Source organism: Berghia stephanieae, chromosome 12, assembly GCF_034508935.2.
Source record: "Berghia stephanieae isolate SIO BIC M18660-M18661 chromosome 12, UCSD_Bste_1.3, whole genome shotgun sequence".
Taxonomy (NCBI): Eukaryota; Metazoa; Mollusca; class Gastropoda; order Nudibranchia; family Aeolidiidae; genus Berghia; species Berghia stephanieae.
This window is the reverse complement of record NC_088371.1, coordinates 31637709-31655127: the sequence shown is the minus strand read 5'-3', so window position 1 is coordinate 31655127 and position 17419 is coordinate 31637709. Positions and strand designations below refer to the sequence as shown.

Sequence of the window (17419 nt, the reverse complement as noted above, 5' to 3'; positions counted from 1 at the left end):
TGTCACCCTGACGTCATTTACGTTGACTGGAACCGAAACTGGCGTTGTCTTGACACTACAACAATTTGGTGATCCTGTCATCTCAAACAATTGAAATTCTGGGTCATTTGTGGTAGACATGGTGTGTGTGACAGATTCGGAATTGCCAAGCTGCACATTCACGAAATGCTGACGATGACGCTGATGATAATGCTCATTGTGGCCTCCTGTCCGCTTAGGCAAAGGGGTTGGTTTGGACGATCTACGCGCCTTTGCAATGTGACCACCCTTGCTGCACTTGTAGCAGGTTGCTGATTTAAACTTGCATTGCAGGGTTGAATCTGGGCACAGACAACGATAACATTTGTTGGAGTTGTTAAATCTGTTGTTGGTGTTGTTTTTAGAATCGGAATGGTGATTCTTTGCTGTACGATGATGCGTGACATTTACTGCATTAATCGAAGAATTGGCAATAGCAGCAAGAGTTCGGGCTGCCTCTGTGGTTTGGAGAACCGATGTAGCAATGGAAATTGCTGTCCACGGAAAGCGTTTGCTCTAATAACAATTTGCTCTCAATTTCAATGTTGTTTATGCCTGTCACGAATTGTTCTACAAGTCTGTCACTAAGTGAGTCGCCAAATTCACAATACTCACTCAGATGCCTCAAATTTGCTACAAATTCTGAAATCGTCTCATTTGGTTGTCTATTTCTGGCTTCGAATTTGACTCTCTGTAGAATCTTGGGCGGTTGTGGTACATGGTGATTTCTTAGTAGATTGCAAAGTTCGTCGAAAGATTTCGTAGCCGGTTTGCCTGGGAAGGCTAGATCTTTAAGCAGTCTAAATTGCTGTGCTCCTATCACTGTTAACAACACTGCCCTCTTTTTAGATTCACCAGTCACATCATTGGCTTCTAGGTAGAAACATAGTCTTTCAAGGTAATCGTTTATCGTCTTTTGACCCGACTCAAACTCTTTTATTAAGCCAATTAGTGCCATTTTACCATAAATACATAGCTTGCTGGGAGCTCTTGATGCTCATAATAATGATGCAATCATTTATTATAGCTAATGGTTCGCCTCGTCGCCAAAAATGTCAAGGATTACCAATGAATGAACAGCTGGAAATCGCCCGGATCTTGATTTGTTTATTTTTGAGAGAGGAAGTACAATGGAAGGGCACTAACCACAATAATGTTTTATAAAACAAAGACAATGCAAATAATGGATTATATCAATTGAATCATAATATTAATAATACCAAGATATTTCACATGTTTTGAGATCGAATTTGTGGCGGTTAAAAGTGCGTTTTCTACACTGAGATGTTGCTGGTATGCAAATTGGTACGGATCTAGCAATTTCAGGTCATGACATTTTTGTAGGAGCTCACTCGATGGTGTTGAATTTGTCACGTCATTAAATCTTTATAGTATTGACATAAGAAGAGGATACAGGCAGGCTGGAATAATTGGAGGAAGGTAACTGGAGTTATGTGTGACAAACAAATATCCGCAAAGCTGAAGGGGAAAATATATACAACAGTTGTAAGACCAGCAATGTTATATGGACTAGAGACAGAAGCTACAACGAAGAAACAAGATAAAGAAGTTGAGGTGGCAGAATTTGGGATGTTGAGATGGTCACTTGGCTGGACAAGAAAAGATAAAGTGAGAAATGAACGAATTCGAAGGTTGACTGAAGTGAAGAATGTATCAATAAAGATGAGATTGAAATGTGATAGAATGAAATGGTTCGGGCATGTAAAGAGACGAGAGAGGGAGGGATTACGTGGGAAGGAAAGTATTGGACTTACAAATAGCGGGAAAGAGGAAAAAGGGCCGCCCAAAGACTAGATGGTGGGGTAAGGTAAAGGATGATATGAAAGAATTGGGCCTGGAAAGATGATGCGCTGAACCGAGATGCATGGAGATTTGGCATTCATAATGACAACCCTGCAAACTGTGGGAAAAACTGAAAGAAGAAGAAGAAGAAGAAGAAGAAGAAGAAGAAGAAGAAGAAGAAGAAGAAGAAGAAGAAGAAGAAGAAGTATTGACATAGACAACTCAAGTTTAAATAGCTCTATAGCAAACTACAACTATAAGAAATCTTGGATCATTCTTTAATTCTGATGCTTCATGGCAGAATCTTATAACAAGAACTTGCCAATCCTGCTTTTATCATTTAAGAAATATTGGTAAAATTAATAATATGATTATCATTATGATTATTATCATTATTATTATTATTATTATTATTATTATTATTATTATTATTATTATTATTATTATTATTATTATTATTATCATTATTATTATTATGTGTTTATGCCTATGGGTGTGGTTGTGTGTGCGTGTCCCTATGTGTATGTGTGCATTTCTATATGTAATTTTCGAAACTCAAACATTTGTTGTTTTTTTTCCATTTCGTACCCAGAACGGATTTATGATCAAAAGACTCGCACAGCCGCCTGGTTCGTGGGTAATTGTCACACCCCAAGCAAACGAATGGAATACGTTCGGGAATTACAGGTTAGATGATGATATTTAACTTGCTCATCTTTGCAATGTCAGGAAAGGGGTTTTGATGTCTATGAAAAGACTTGGAATCAGTAGTCTGATGTCACGCCGCCCAGCAACGGCGGTCATCCTGATTCTAAACAAAGAAAATCATTACTTTTTATTCTTCTAGAACTTTTCATATACCTTATGATCAGAATGTGTAAAATTCAAAACATGATCAAATTTATGTGTTTTTTTTCCTCTGGATACGCTTTTATGCTCGTCGGGGAAATATTTCATACGGGCGTCCGCCATTGTTCCGATAGTTTAGAGCCAGCGTTACTGTTACCATGCGTCATTAGGAAGGAAGTTACGACTGTTGAAGAGTATTACTAATAGGTAACAAAAGTTTAGTGTGGTATAAAAAAACTGGTTCCAATCTTTTTCTTCTTCTTCTTCTTCTTCTTCTTCTTCTTCTTCTTCTTCTTCTTCTTCTTCTTCTTCTTCTTCTTCTTCTTCTTCTTCTTCTTCTTCTTCTCCTTCTTCTTCTTCTTCTTCTTCTTCTTCTTCTTCTTCTTCTTCTCTTCTTCTTCTTCTTCTTCTTCTTCTTCTTCTTCTTCTTCTTCTTCTTCTTCTTCTTCTTCTTCTTCTCTTCTTCTTCTTCTTCTTCTTCTTCTTCTTCTTCTTCTTCTTCTTCTTCTTCTCTTCTTCTCTACTACTACTACTACTACTACTACTACTACTACTACTACTACTACTACTACTACTACTACTACTACTACTTCTACTACTACTTCTATTATTCACACTTCCAGGGAGTTTTGAACCGGGAGAGTAGTGTGACTTCACGACTTCTCTGTGACCAATCATCAACAATCATCATAATAGTTTTTCTCTCTCATCTCTTCATAATAGATTTTATATCTCTTCCCTTCATGTTTTCTCTCTCATAGCTTCCTAATAGTTTTTCTCTCTCATCTCTTCATAATATTTTTTCTTCTCTTTTGTCTCTTTATAATAGTTTTTCTCTCATCCTCATCGCTTCATAGTAGTTTTTTCCCCTCTTATCTCTTCATAACATCTCTCTCTCTCTCTCTCTCTCTCTCTCTCTCTCTCTCTCTCTCTCTCTCTCTTTCTCGCTCTCTCTCTCTATCTATCTATCTATCTGTCTAGGGTGTTTGTTTTTCCTATTAGGGTTAATTAAAGGTACTAGGTTTAACTTTTTCTTGGGGTTAATTGAGGGAATATATTATTAAATATATTATTGGGCCACACAGAAAAATCAACCGAAGATATACCAAATTACACAGACAACGTTGTTTACCAATCTGCTCTCATTAAATGATGGTGAGAACAGTATCGAATGAAAATAGTTCTTTCCCCGCGAAATTGCGGGCTATTTACTAGTATATGTATATATATATATATAATATATATATATATATATATATATATATATATAATATATAATTTTTTTAAAAACACAAAACAAACTATATTATTCTATAATTAAGAAAGAAAGAAAACTTAGCTTGACATTCCTAATCGAATCACTATGATGAAATTGGTGAAAATAGCTTGTCGTCAAGATAAATAATAGAAGTATTAAGTAACTGTACAAGTTGATGCTGATCAAAATTAAATATAGAAGCAGAGATGCGAATGCGGATTAAAATAATAAATATATAATTAGATAAAATGAGGATGGTGACGATGGTAATAATTATAATAACAATAGTAGTAATAATAATAATAATAATAATAATAATAATAATAATAATAATAAATAATAATAATAATAATAATAATAATAATAATAATAATAATTTAAATATAGTAATAATAATAATAATAATAATAATAATAATAATAATAATAATAATAATAATAATAATAAATAATAATAATAATAATAATAATAATAATAATAATAATAATAATAATAATAATAATAATAATAATAATAATAATAATAAATAATAATAATAATAATAATATAATAATAATAATAATAATAATAATAATAACAATAATAATAATAACACAAAATAATAATAATAAATAATAATAATAATAATAATAATAATAATAATAATAATAATAATAATAATAATAATAATAATAATAATAATAATAATTACAGAATGAAAAATCTCATCCTCCTATATTATTATGACACTCTAATATAAATATATATGTATTCTGTATTTACTTGATAAAGGCCAAGGGCCGAAACGTCTTTTGTTTTGTGTTGTTTAGGCACCTATATTTATTATTTTTGTGTTAGTTTGGTGTGAAGTTTTGGGGAAAATCCAGAAAATGACTGGTAAGGAGTTAAAAAGCCTTGTCGTGATCAAAATATTTTCATATTCAAAATATCCCTTTAATGACAATCTCCATGTGTCGTGACAGGTAATGTACGATACAATCACTGAAGAATAAAATTGACTAACTATTTTCTCTGTGTCTTTTTAATAGTGACTCTCGTATGGTATATGAGGTGAGAGCCAAGTCTCTCTTACAGTTAACAGAGACTTGGCTCTCACCTTATATACCATCGTTATCTTTTGAAATTGAACAGTATTCACTATTTCGAGGGGGTCGATGTAATGTTAATAAACGAACTGTGGGTGGGGTGTGAATTAAACATTAACAACAAACGGTGGCACCCAAATAACTGTCAGCCAAATAAAGCGTAAAGTGACGATAATATTGAATTTCTCATTTTATCTTCACAACCTAATTATCTATCCCGTGAATATAGATAGTATACGCTTAGCAAAGAAGCTCACAACAGTGCCATCCGGAAGTATAACGAACAACACACACAACTTTGTGTAACCTTGAACGTTTATATATAGTATGGACTTGAATTAGAAGCTCACATCAGTGCCATCCGGAAGTGTAACGGACAACACACAAAACTTTGTGTAACCTTGAACGTTTATATATAGTATGGACTTGGCTAAGAAGCTCACAACATTGCCGTCCAGAAGTATAAAGGACAACACAAAACTATATGTAACCTTTAACGTTTATATATTATAATAAATGTGTTACAACACATAAAACAACAATGAATCAGCTAGTTTCAGAATTTTAATGCTTGATAATAATCAACGTTCCATCCAAAAAAAAAACAACAATGGCCGATTGCCGGTCTACCCTTCCGCCCACTTCTCTACAGTCATGCGCAAGGCATCAAATAAGGGAGGTAACAATTAGATTGGTTTGAGTATTTTCAACACTCCCCGCCCCTGGCCTGTGCCATCAATAGGCCAGCATAGTAGGAACCAAGACATGAAGCTTGGGAATTGATAATCAAATGAGGTTTGCACTTTGACATAAATCCACTCATTAACCCATTCTTATAAGGTAAAAGTACTTCGCAAATAAATAAATCATAACAGCGAATTGACATTGGAATAATAACATGAAATCATAAGAATAATAGTAATAGTACACAAATTGAGTGCATAAGTGATCATAAAGTTAATAGTAGTATATTAAATGAATAACTCAACTTATTGTCCATACACAGAAAGAGGGATTTCTACCCAAGAGAAAGTGGAAATTAGCAAAATATGGAGAAAAGAAAATGAATTTGCATTTATCTTTTAAGCTCGGGGTCCTAATTGGTCCCATTGACTATCATGATCATAATATAATTAAACAAGGCATTTAAATTGAGTCAACCTACATGATACGTGTAGTTTTTAAGAAACATAAAGCATCATCATATTCACTCAGATATCAAACTTAAACAAGTAATATCAAACATTCAAATCAAATCAAAAGAATATTTAGAATTAAAATTTTATAAAAAAAAAAAAATAAGGTCATTCATCATCCGATAAAACTGGCGAAGAAAATGTTACATAAGCCAATGACTATGACATAACAAGTTACAAATTCAACATAGTTAGCGGTCTAATCAATCTACCACTCTTAGACCGGGCACCAACGGTCGTTTCGAGTTCTTTATTTGAGGTTGTTTCTGAAACTTCAAGCTTATGATGCCTTTTGACAGCTCTTACCAAATCTCCCCTTTCAGTCCGAATCGTGGCTGCTCTGACCAAACCGTCCTTGCTGAGGATAAGTTTAGTGATTTTACCCATAGGCCACTTTAATCGAGGTTTATTTTCCTCCCTAATGAGCACAATGGATCCCTTTTCAAGACCATCTTTACTTTTCCCATTCCCCAAGGATGGAAGATTTCTAACATAATCTTCACTCCAAATGCACCAAAACTTCTCTAAAACAAGTCTGCGCTCATTATCAAGAAAACAAAACTCCTCTTCATTTTGTGGCCCAATCTCAGCTCGTACAGTACTGAATGGAGAATTTCTGCCCACCAATAAATGTGAAGGAGTCAGCGACCCACTGTGTTCCTCCACGTAAGTTAATGGTCTAGAGTTCACACAAGCTTCTATCTCAACCAGTAGCGTTTCTAACTCAGCTAGATTCACAAGATTTCTTCCTACTGATTTTCTCAACGCAGATTTAGTTGACCTCACTAGTCTCTCCCACCACCCGCCATACCAGGGAGCTAAAGGAATACTAAACTTCCATGAGGGCGCAGCAGGCCCAAATTGTTTGACAAGACATTCGCTAGCAGCTATGAAGGTTTTAGCATTATCAGAGTAGATTACAGCAGGGATCCCTCTTCTTGCTACAAATCGTCTATATGCCAACAAGAAGTCAGCTAGTGAGAGCGATGGTACAAGTTCAAGATGTATAGCCCTTATGACCCCACAAGTGAACAGTAAAATGTAATACTTCTTTTCACACATGTCTGAACAATAAACAGGACCTGCATAGTCCACTCCCACTATAGAAAATGGGTTCGATCTACTGATCCTGTCAGATGGCAAAGGGCAACAGTCTGGTTACACGGTCTAGAGTCGTGTCTTTGACAAATCACACATCTTTTACACACATTCTTAGCAAGCACTCTCAAACTGAATATCCAATAATTGTTTCTAAGGAAGTTAGCAAAGTAGGTACTCCTGCGTGCTTTAACAGCACATGTTGAAATCTAACAAGCAATAATGAAAAATGGCATTTAGGGAGTACAATGGGGTGTTTTTCATCAAACGTGTAATCTCTAGACATTTCTAATCTACCAGACACTCTCAATAACCCGTCTTCATCAAGGATAGGGGATAGTTTGTGAAGTGGTGATTTCTTGGTTATCACCTTCCCATCAATGAGACAATTTATCTCTTCGTGATAACTTTCTCTCTGTACAAGCTTTAGTACATGAACATTTGCCCCTTTTAGTTCATCAGACTTTAGAACTGGTAGTGTGTTCAGTTCCTTTGAGGAAACTGAGGATTTCAGGTTGTTAATGAATCTTAAGACCCATCCCATGACCTTGATGATTTTGGGGTATTGACTAAACCTTTCAAAATCTATGACCTGCTCTTGCGTTTGTTGTTGCAAAGTGAGTAGAGTAGGCTGACATGAGCGCACTCTTTCCAAATGCACTTCTTCTTCATGGGAAATCCTTTCATCATTGGAACCGTTATCAGTGTTCGAATCCATAATCTCTAGGTTTTCAACACATTGGAGCAATTCAACAGAATTCGTGAGCTCATTAGCAGAGACACCACGGGTCAATAGATCAGCCGGGTTCTTTTTCCCAGAAATGTGACTCCAGTTCGAAGGGCTTGTCAGAGTTTGTATCTCTGTGACTCGGTTTCTTACAAATTGTTTCCATCTCTGTGGATTAGCCTTGATCCAATGCAAAACAATATTAGAATCAGTAAAACATGAGTAAGCAATATCAAAAGGTAACTTCAATGCATTTTTAACAAAGGAAAGTAATCTAGCAACAAGCAATGCTCCTAACAATTCCAATCTAGGTAAAGTTATTTTCTTCAACGGAGCAACTCGAGCTCTAGAGAAAACCAAAGAAATTTTCTTACATTCCTTCTCATGTACCTCCAAGTAAATACAACACCCATACGCCCTTTCTGAAAGCATCAGAAAAACAAAGTAATTTCATGTCACTGCAACCTCCCCATGAGTAAACAGAGAAACAACGCGGAACCTTCCACTTACTGATGTCACTAAACCCATTTGCCCAGGCTGACATTTTGTTCTGTAACTCATACGGCAGAGGATCATCCCACTGCAATCCCATACGCCTCAAATCTTGGAACATGATCTTTATCAAAACAGTGAAGGGGTTCAAGAATCCCAAAGGGTCATATATTCTGGCAATGAAGCTCAGAACCAAGCGTTTCGTGTATTGGATATTTTCTACCAAGCTTGGGTCGGCTCGAAAAAAGAAATAGTCTTCATTGGCATCCCAGGCATGCCAAGGATCTTAATGGTTGGGGTAATTATGGCTGAACCATTCTCAAAATCAAAACAACTCTTTATAGCAAGTGACACAGATGAAGAGCTTACTCCCCATTTACTGAGAGGAAAACTTCCCCTTTTCATTATTTCACTTGCCAAACTTGCCATTTGCTCAAGTTCTTCCTCTGTGTCAGCGCCAGACAACTTGTCATCAACATACAAATTATCTATGAGTTCATTCACTACCCTTGATGGTTCAAACTTTCTCAAATGACATTGAATCGTGGCATTCAGGAGAAACGGGCTACTTGTGTTACCGAAAATGACACGATCGAATCTCATTACCCTTCTCTGTCCCCTTACATCCCAGATAAATCTATGTACATCTTGGTCTTCTTTGACAATTTTGATTTGATGAAAGGCTTTAGAGATGTCAGCCGTCAGCCCATACTTCCACCTTCGGAAGCGTAAAATGATTTCTGTCAAGTTTGGGAGGAGATTTGGTCCAGTTTCCATGCAATCATTAAGAGATATACCTTTCGAACCCTTTGCTGAGGCATCGAAAACAGGCCTTATTTTAGTAGTTGTACTGTCCTCTCTAACCACAGGTCTATGCGGTAAATAAAACACCGGGTTCGAAGTAATCATTTCATCCACTGGAATCTCATGGACAATGCCATTCCTTTCCATGTCCTGATTGACCTCATTATAACCTGTCTCGAGTGATGGGTCCCTACCCAATCGTTTCATGAGAGTGCTCGACCTCTTCACCGCCTGCGACATGTTTTCATTCAGTTTTTCTTTGTGATCTGCCTTCCATGGAAGATGCACGACATATCTGCCTTCCTCAAACCTGACAGATTCATTGAACTCAGTAAGAACCTTAGAGTCAGTATTACAATGATTATCAATATTTTCTCTAATAACAATAGTGTCTAAATTCCAAATTTGATGACAACAATGTTCAGAAATATCTGACATGCACAGAAGCTGATAACTTGGAGGGCTCTCTTGATTACCATTTTGTTCAAAGGAGCCTGAAAGCATCCATCCAAACAACGTTTCCTGTGCATGTAGATATTTCGTGAAATTACAAACACAAGGCTTTACAAATTGCCAAAAGTGATCTAATCCTATCAATATATCAATGTGGACTTGACTGTCATGATTCACCAGTGATCCATCCACCAGTTTTAGCCCTTTGATCTTTATTTTGGTGGCAACATCTTGCGGCAATTTGTGCTTACGAATTGGAGCACAGATCTCTGGTGACTCAGTGACAATCATTTCCTGTATTTCACCAGAAGTGGTTTTTAAACACAGTTTAAATTTATCTCTAATCTGGGGCTTGTTGGGTTTGGATTGTCCGAAAAGTGCAACAGAAACATTTTCCTTTCCAACCGACTTCAGTCCTAAATCCTTAATTAAAGATTTTCTTATATAACTTCTGTCCGAGCCACTGTCGAATAAAATCGTTGCCTGTCCATGGCTTTTGTTGTAGTTCCAGACTGTGACCGTAGCAGTCTGCAATACTGCTGTTTTTGACGACGTGTGTCCCATCATTCCGGTTTGTGCCTTCACACACATGGTATGCGAACCTTTGCCTTCACTAGTTTGGTTATTATCGCCACTTTCACCTTGTGGTTTTAAACATAACAACGTATGATGTCGTCCCGAACACGAATGGCATTTACTCATGGACTTACAGTCCTTTACCTTATGCATACCGAAACACAGAAAACACACTCCCTTACTGAGACCTTCTGGTAGCCGGGTCCATCTTTATCCAAGAGTAGCATTTCAGTGTGGCATGTCCTTTGCCGCACACATTGCAGGTCGTAGTCGTGGTGCTTCTGGCATCATTACCAGAACGAAAAACAGAGGCTGTTGTGAATCTCCCCCGTGCTCTGTGATCAACTCTGGGCGAGGGTTGATCACTACGGAAGGTTTGAGAACGCTCCCGCCTGAGAATTTCGTTGTGTAGAAAAGTGAGAAGGGATTCCAGGTCACTCTCCCTTCCATCTCCTTGTCTAGCCCATTCCAAACGAATATTTTCGGGTAGCTTATGTAGGACCAGAGGGGTCAAAATGACACTGTATGTGTCTCCCGTTATATCAAATGCCTCGAGACTTCTTATGTTCGTCTGTAACTCGTCGTACAGATCATTTTTATTCTTCCCAGTAATCGACAAATTCAGTAGCTTTTGAATGTGGCTGAACACTATTCTTTCTTTTCGTCCGAAACGTTTTTCTAGAATGTCCCTCGCCGCTTCATAATTTGCTTCTGTAAGCGATAGCCCCTGAACTGAGGCCAGTGCTTCACCTTTGAGGGCTTGCTTGTAAGTATGTAAATTTACTAACAATGGGTAAATTGGTGTTATGGACAATGGCAGAAAACTTATCCCAATAGGACTGCCATTGGGTGTGATCTCCACCAAACTTGGGTAGTTCTAGTTGGGGTAGTCTGGCCGGAGGTAAAACGGATTGGGACGGGATGAATTGTTCTTCATTACTGTATTTAATACTAATGTTCTTTGTAGCTAAAAGTTCCTTTGCTTTAACTAATACACCAACTTTTTCTTCTCTAAATATTTCACCTTGTCCAATCTCTTCCTCTAAGTCACTTGTATCTAAAAGTTTCTCAAATTCACTTTGGGTCTCATCATAAGCAAGCAATTTTTCCTCTATACTTTCAATACACTGAGTTATTTGTCGTTCGGAAGAATCTAAAGTAATGTGTTGGAAGCGATTAGCCGCAATGGTTAATCTGGCTTTCGTCGCGGTCCTAGTCTTCTGCGCTGCTTCCATGTCGTAAATGAGTACAAGAATATTATACAAAATAATTTAAGAATACACGTGAAATGGTGAATACTTTAATAAGAATGACAATATTAGATACAGACGATCACCAGCAGACGTCTATCTATCAGTCTTGATAGCGATACTTCAACTCAAATTGGAATAAAATCTACTCGCCTCCACATTATTTCTTGTGGTGCACGTTGGTGGGCCTAAGTTGTAGAAAGCTGTGATCTCGGTCATGAGATCCAAGAATAATCGAATTCCCGAATATTAAACGATACAGTTCAATACATGTTCATCTCTGTCATGAGGTAAAAATATATAAATAAAGACAAGAAAGGATTAATCTCAATCCTGAATTCCGGATGGAAAGTCAATTTCTACTTCCTCACTCAAGTGACTCGAGCCGTCGATCAATGAATCAATGTTATGAAAATGCATCCATCTGTCATGATGGTTAACAACGTAATTCACCTTTCAAATTAGTCCCACGACTGAAGAATCTAAACGTCCATGCTTCCCGGGTTTCGGCACCATATAATAAATGTGTTACAACACATAAAACAACAACGAGTCAGCTAGTTTCAGAATTTTAATGCTTGATAATAATCAACGTTCCATCAAAAAAAAAAAAAAACAACAATGGCCGATTGCCGGTCTACCCTTCCGCCCAGTACTCTACAGTCATGCGCAAGGCAACAAATAAGGGAGGTAACAATTAGATTGGTTTGAGTATTTTCAACATATATAGTATGAACTTGGCTAAGAAGCTCACAACATTGCCATCCAGAAGTATAGATAGTTCGAAGATGACGTCACTCAGGCCTTTGTTATTGTATTTTCCATCCGCGTTTGTGAGTTGTTATCACTAAACTGTATTAAACAGACTATAAAAGTTCATGGTTACACAGAGTTTGTGTGTTGGTCCGTTATACTTCCAAATGGCAATGTTGTGAACTCCTTGGCCAAGCGCATTCTATCTATAAAGGACAACACAAAACTATATGTAACCTTGAACGTTTATATTCTGGTTAATACGGTTTAGTGAGAATTACTCATAAACGTGGATGGCAAAAAAGAACATAACAAAGACCTGACTGACGTCATCTTAGATCTATCTATTGATGGTCACCTGTGATTTTATCCACTGTTATGATTTCACTCTCCTGGGACCTTATCAATACTTGGACTGTGATACAAGGGACAAAAAAAATCATTAGATTTATTAATGTGTAATGTTAAACATAGTTATAACTGTTCACCCCGTCACCCGCTAGGTTTATCAAACCACTGCATGCTCTTTCTTCTCTTCACCTTCCTTGTAAAACCAGTTGAGAAAAGTGAGTGGAGAGGACGTTTATTATGTTGATAATAACAAGAATTGAATTGAGTAGAAAAGAGAGAATAAAAACTTCGCGGCGGCCATCAGGGCTCGAAGCCGCGACCTTACTGGTACGACAACTTCGCCTGGCCGTGGAGATCGTGACTCTAACGTATTTAGCTATCCACGACCCCCAAAACAGGTCGTTTCAATTCTAATCTATCGAGAGCCGCTTCTCCCTGACTTCTTATTGTCACAGGTTCAACACACACAAACGTCACTCATAAGGTACAGTCACGATCTCTCCGGCCAGGCGGAGTTGTGGTACCAGTAAGGTCGCGGGTTCGAGCCCCAATCGCCGACGTGGAGATTTTATTCTCTTCTGGCACTTTCCCACTCACTTCATGTCTTGTTTTTAAAACCAGTAAAGAAAAGTCTACACATCTGGAACGGGCGTGTGTGTCAGCATACTGTTGTTCCCATTGTAATGTCAAATGATATATTTTCGTCCTCTCTAACAATTTTAAATAGTTCAAGGTTTTGATTCACACGCTAAAGGACCAAGATAGATCCCGGGTGCAGTCGACATTTTTTCCAACCCCCCCCCCCCCACCCTTTCCACCTTTTTCACCCGGCAGTATTTGGGTAGCTGATTCTGTCAAAGCTGACGTAAAGTGCTTTGGGATAGACTATCGTCCTATCCGAAGGATGGGAAGCAATTTTTATTGTGCGTTTCACGCTATAGACGCCGATATTTACTCCGGCTCCATGGGCTTCTTGGCTCTTTGATAATGATAATGATAATGATAATAATAATAATAATAATAATAATAATAATAATACAATGATAATAATAATAATAATAATAATAATAATAATAATAATAATAATAATAAAATAATAATAATAATAATAATAATAATAATAATAATAATAATAATAATAATAATTTTTATAGCGCCCCTATGCGATCATATATATATATATATATATATATATATATATATATATATATATATATATATATATATAATTCTATTTACTTTACTAGTAAAAAGCCCGCAATTTCGCGGGGAAAGAACTATTTTCATTCGATACTGTACTCACCATCATTTAATGAGGGCAGATTGGTAAACAACGTTGTCTGTGTAATTTGGTATATCTTCGATTGATTTTTTCTGTGTGGCCCAATAATATATTTAATAATATATTCCCTCAACTAACCCCAAGAAAAAATTAAACCTAGTACCTTTAATTAACCCCAATAAGAAAAACAAACACCCTAGCACTTTAATAATACTTATGACTAACCCTAATAGGAAAAAAAAATCCGATCTCGAGCTAACCCTAATAGAAAAAAATCATGACAAATTGAATAAATAAACGCCTGACAAAAGATCAAAGGTGAAAATACAAATTTAAAGAATACTGGGGATGTAGGAGCTTTCGGAATGTCTCCCCTTTACTTAACTTATGGAAAAACAAACTTCCTAACACCTTTAATAAGACTTATGACTAACCTCTCGAGCTAACCCTAATAGAAAGAAAAAAAAAACAACTCTCGGACTGCTTTGCACTACCTTTCAATATTTAACAATTCAAAATGGCAGCTGAAAATCAAAACAATGGTCAGATTAAGAAATTTTAAACTTTCACAAATCTATCAAGGTTTGTTCTAGAGTTGTTAAAATACTTCTAGATATAATGACAAATTGAATAACTAAATGCCTGACAAAATATCAACGGTGAAAATACAAATTTAAAGAATACTGGGGATGTAGGAGCTTTCGGAATGTCCCCCCTTTGCTTAACTTATGGAAAAACAAACATCCTAGCACCTTTACTAAGACTTATGACTAACCTTAATAGAAAAAGAAATATTCTCAATCTCGAGCTAACCCTAATAGTAAAAAAAGAATCAAAATGGCGACTGAAATACCTTCATGTGATCAAGTGAATAATATCACTATGAATGCCACGATTTGCTAAAAAATGCCAACACCCACACAACACAACGGAAGTAATAATAATACTTGATGTCATAAATAGATGACGCAAATTGACAACTTTTTACAGTGTCAAAATTAGTTGATTTTGGGAGTCAAGTGTCGTCGTTGGTACATATTTTATGATATCTGTTTGACTCAATGAACTTTCAAACTGACTTTAAATTATAAAAGGAAATCAAGTTATCTGTTTATCTATCTCTAAAAAATACATTTCTAATTTTCAAATCTTTCAGTAGAGTTGTGCGCCGTATCAATTTTTTTATTGACTCAAATAAGCACAATATTCTCCACAATGCTATATTTTTTAAAGAAAGGATTTGGTAGCCCATTGTATAAACATAACTGAGCTATATATCTCTTGTTAAAGACGAGTTCGGCCACACAGGTGCACTAAACATGTTAAAATGAAACAATGAATAATTCCACAAAAATGTGCGTAAAAATTCTACAAAGTGAAAGAGATACAAAATTAACTGGATGACCTAAGTTTTACTAACTGTTTTTATTTACTTAGGCAGCCCACAAATTGCAATGGTGTATTTCCTACGTTAGGAACTCCAATAAAAATGTGAGTAAGGTCACCCATGACAATATTTGGTGTTTTTGGATTGTTTATGTCTTAGCTTGTTTTTAAGGGTTTTACGGCGCTTGCAACACATTTAGGTTATATCAGGGTAGGTAAAAATAAAGAAAATTTGGTAGTAAAAACATTCTAAATGTGCAATTAAAAGGACTTAAGGAAAAATAGGGCAAAGGGGAATGGTACAAATAGAGAACAAATGTGGATTCCAAGAACAAGCTATCAGTGTACTTAGATTGAGATCACCTAAGTCTTACCCAGACACCAGATCAAGATCCCACTAAGAAGGATACACTAAAATGTTTACAAATCATATGTTAAAGATTTTTTTAAAAACCCAAAAAAAAAAAAAACCAAAGAAAAAAAACCAGTACAACAGAGAGATGATTTACAAGGGAAAAATATCATCTCCCAAAATTATGACTATACAATCGACGGTTTCCCTCGCAGCTAAGAACCCCGGCCAGGGTCAGGACAAATTCAAAAACAGAAAGCAATTGGAAAACAATTATAGGGGTGTAGAAGACACAGTAAGTACCTCCCTGCCCACTATGGGAGGTCGGGAACCCCATCCCAGTAGGATTGTTTAAAGCACCAACCAATCAACAAGTGATTTAACCAGCATTCGAACGGAAAATAATACACTTTTCTTCGGTTGATAGAAAATTAAATGTACCTACATGTGTAAGAATAAAAAATAATATATATCTAGACAGGATAGAAGTAGAAGTACAAACGGATAGAGATAAGCACGTTTATTAAACACATGATGACGGTAACGACCTTGATTTTAAAATAGAAATTTGTTAAAAACTAATATGAGATAAACATATATAAAAATACGTGATGTTACCCATGAACAAGAGTTGATGAAATTATACACCAAAAATATATGATTTATGTCACCAATTGGGTCACTTAACCCTATATTCATACTTGGGGGCCCCAGGGGTGTGTTTTTTTATTCATAAAACAGTCAATTTTTGACGCACAGACCTGAAATATGGTGACTTTTCCTACAATGATGAGGTCCATGACCATGCCAAATTTCATGCTTGTCACGTGCATAGTTTACTCACACTGATCATGCTCATCTTGAATTTGAGATTTTTCGATCTGGGGGCCAAATGGCCCCCCCATGACTTTCAAAGAGAAAAATAGAGAAATAACGATTTCCTGATGTGGGGGTCATTTGGCCCCCATGACTTTATAGAGAAAACGGAGTGATATTGGTCAGTACTGACCCACGAGCACTGGCACTTGTTGGTGGTTTTCCCATGCCCGGGACGAGTATGAGATCTATGCACATTTGACCCGCAATTCCTTGAAGTCTTGGGCTAGGGACTTGAATTTTATCTATGGTTGTCATTCGTATTATAGGGTGGAAGGGGGGGGGGGCTCAATCTCGTTGTTTATCTATCCCCTTTGTTGTCCTTTTTAATGTCTGCTCTCAACGTGTTAGTCCTCTCATGTTAAAATCCACTATCATCTTTTGTCAATTGTTTTTTCTCGCGCAAAAGATTTAAAGCTGGCCTATGGGAACACTTTCTGTCATGATTTTAGGATGCATTGGAACTGGAAGGACAGGGGGAGTTGGTCCCTTTGCTAAATTAATATCCACCTATCGTATGATAGTGATGATATGTGGTTGCAAAATATATTGGTGGCGGAGGCAGTAATGACAAGTGCAGAAAGTATAGTTGCATGGGATTTGACCAGTCCTTTAGAGGACTTATAATGAAAAGGTTACATATTGAATCATAAGGTGCATAATTTTATTAGTTTCAGTTAGTAGCAGGATGTATACGTAGGCAGAATCTTAAGATTATGGGACGTAAAAGAGAAAGGAAAGAGGACCTTTGATATACGACCAGCATATATCTAGACTAGAAACCAGAAGATCAATTCCACAATGTATCCA

The 17419-nt window shown here is 36.4% G+C and overlaps 1 protein-coding gene across 14 annotated transcripts in view; it reads left to right on the top strand.

Moving 5' to 3' along the window:
• The window catches only part of LOC144958190 (glycoprotein 3-alpha-L-fucosyltransferase A-like), a 48646-nt gene that overhangs the window by 24636 nt on the left and 6591 nt on the right, over nucleotides 1-17419 (top strand). For all 14 annotated transcript variants that reach the window (XM_078889977.1, XM_078889982.1, XM_078889987.1 and 11 more), the window contains one exon: nucleotides 2414-2508. In XM_078889977.1, the coding sequence (XP_078746103.1) occupies nucleotides 2414-2508 (95 nt within the window). The remainder of the gene's footprint in view (nucleotides 1-2413; nucleotides 2509-17419) is intronic.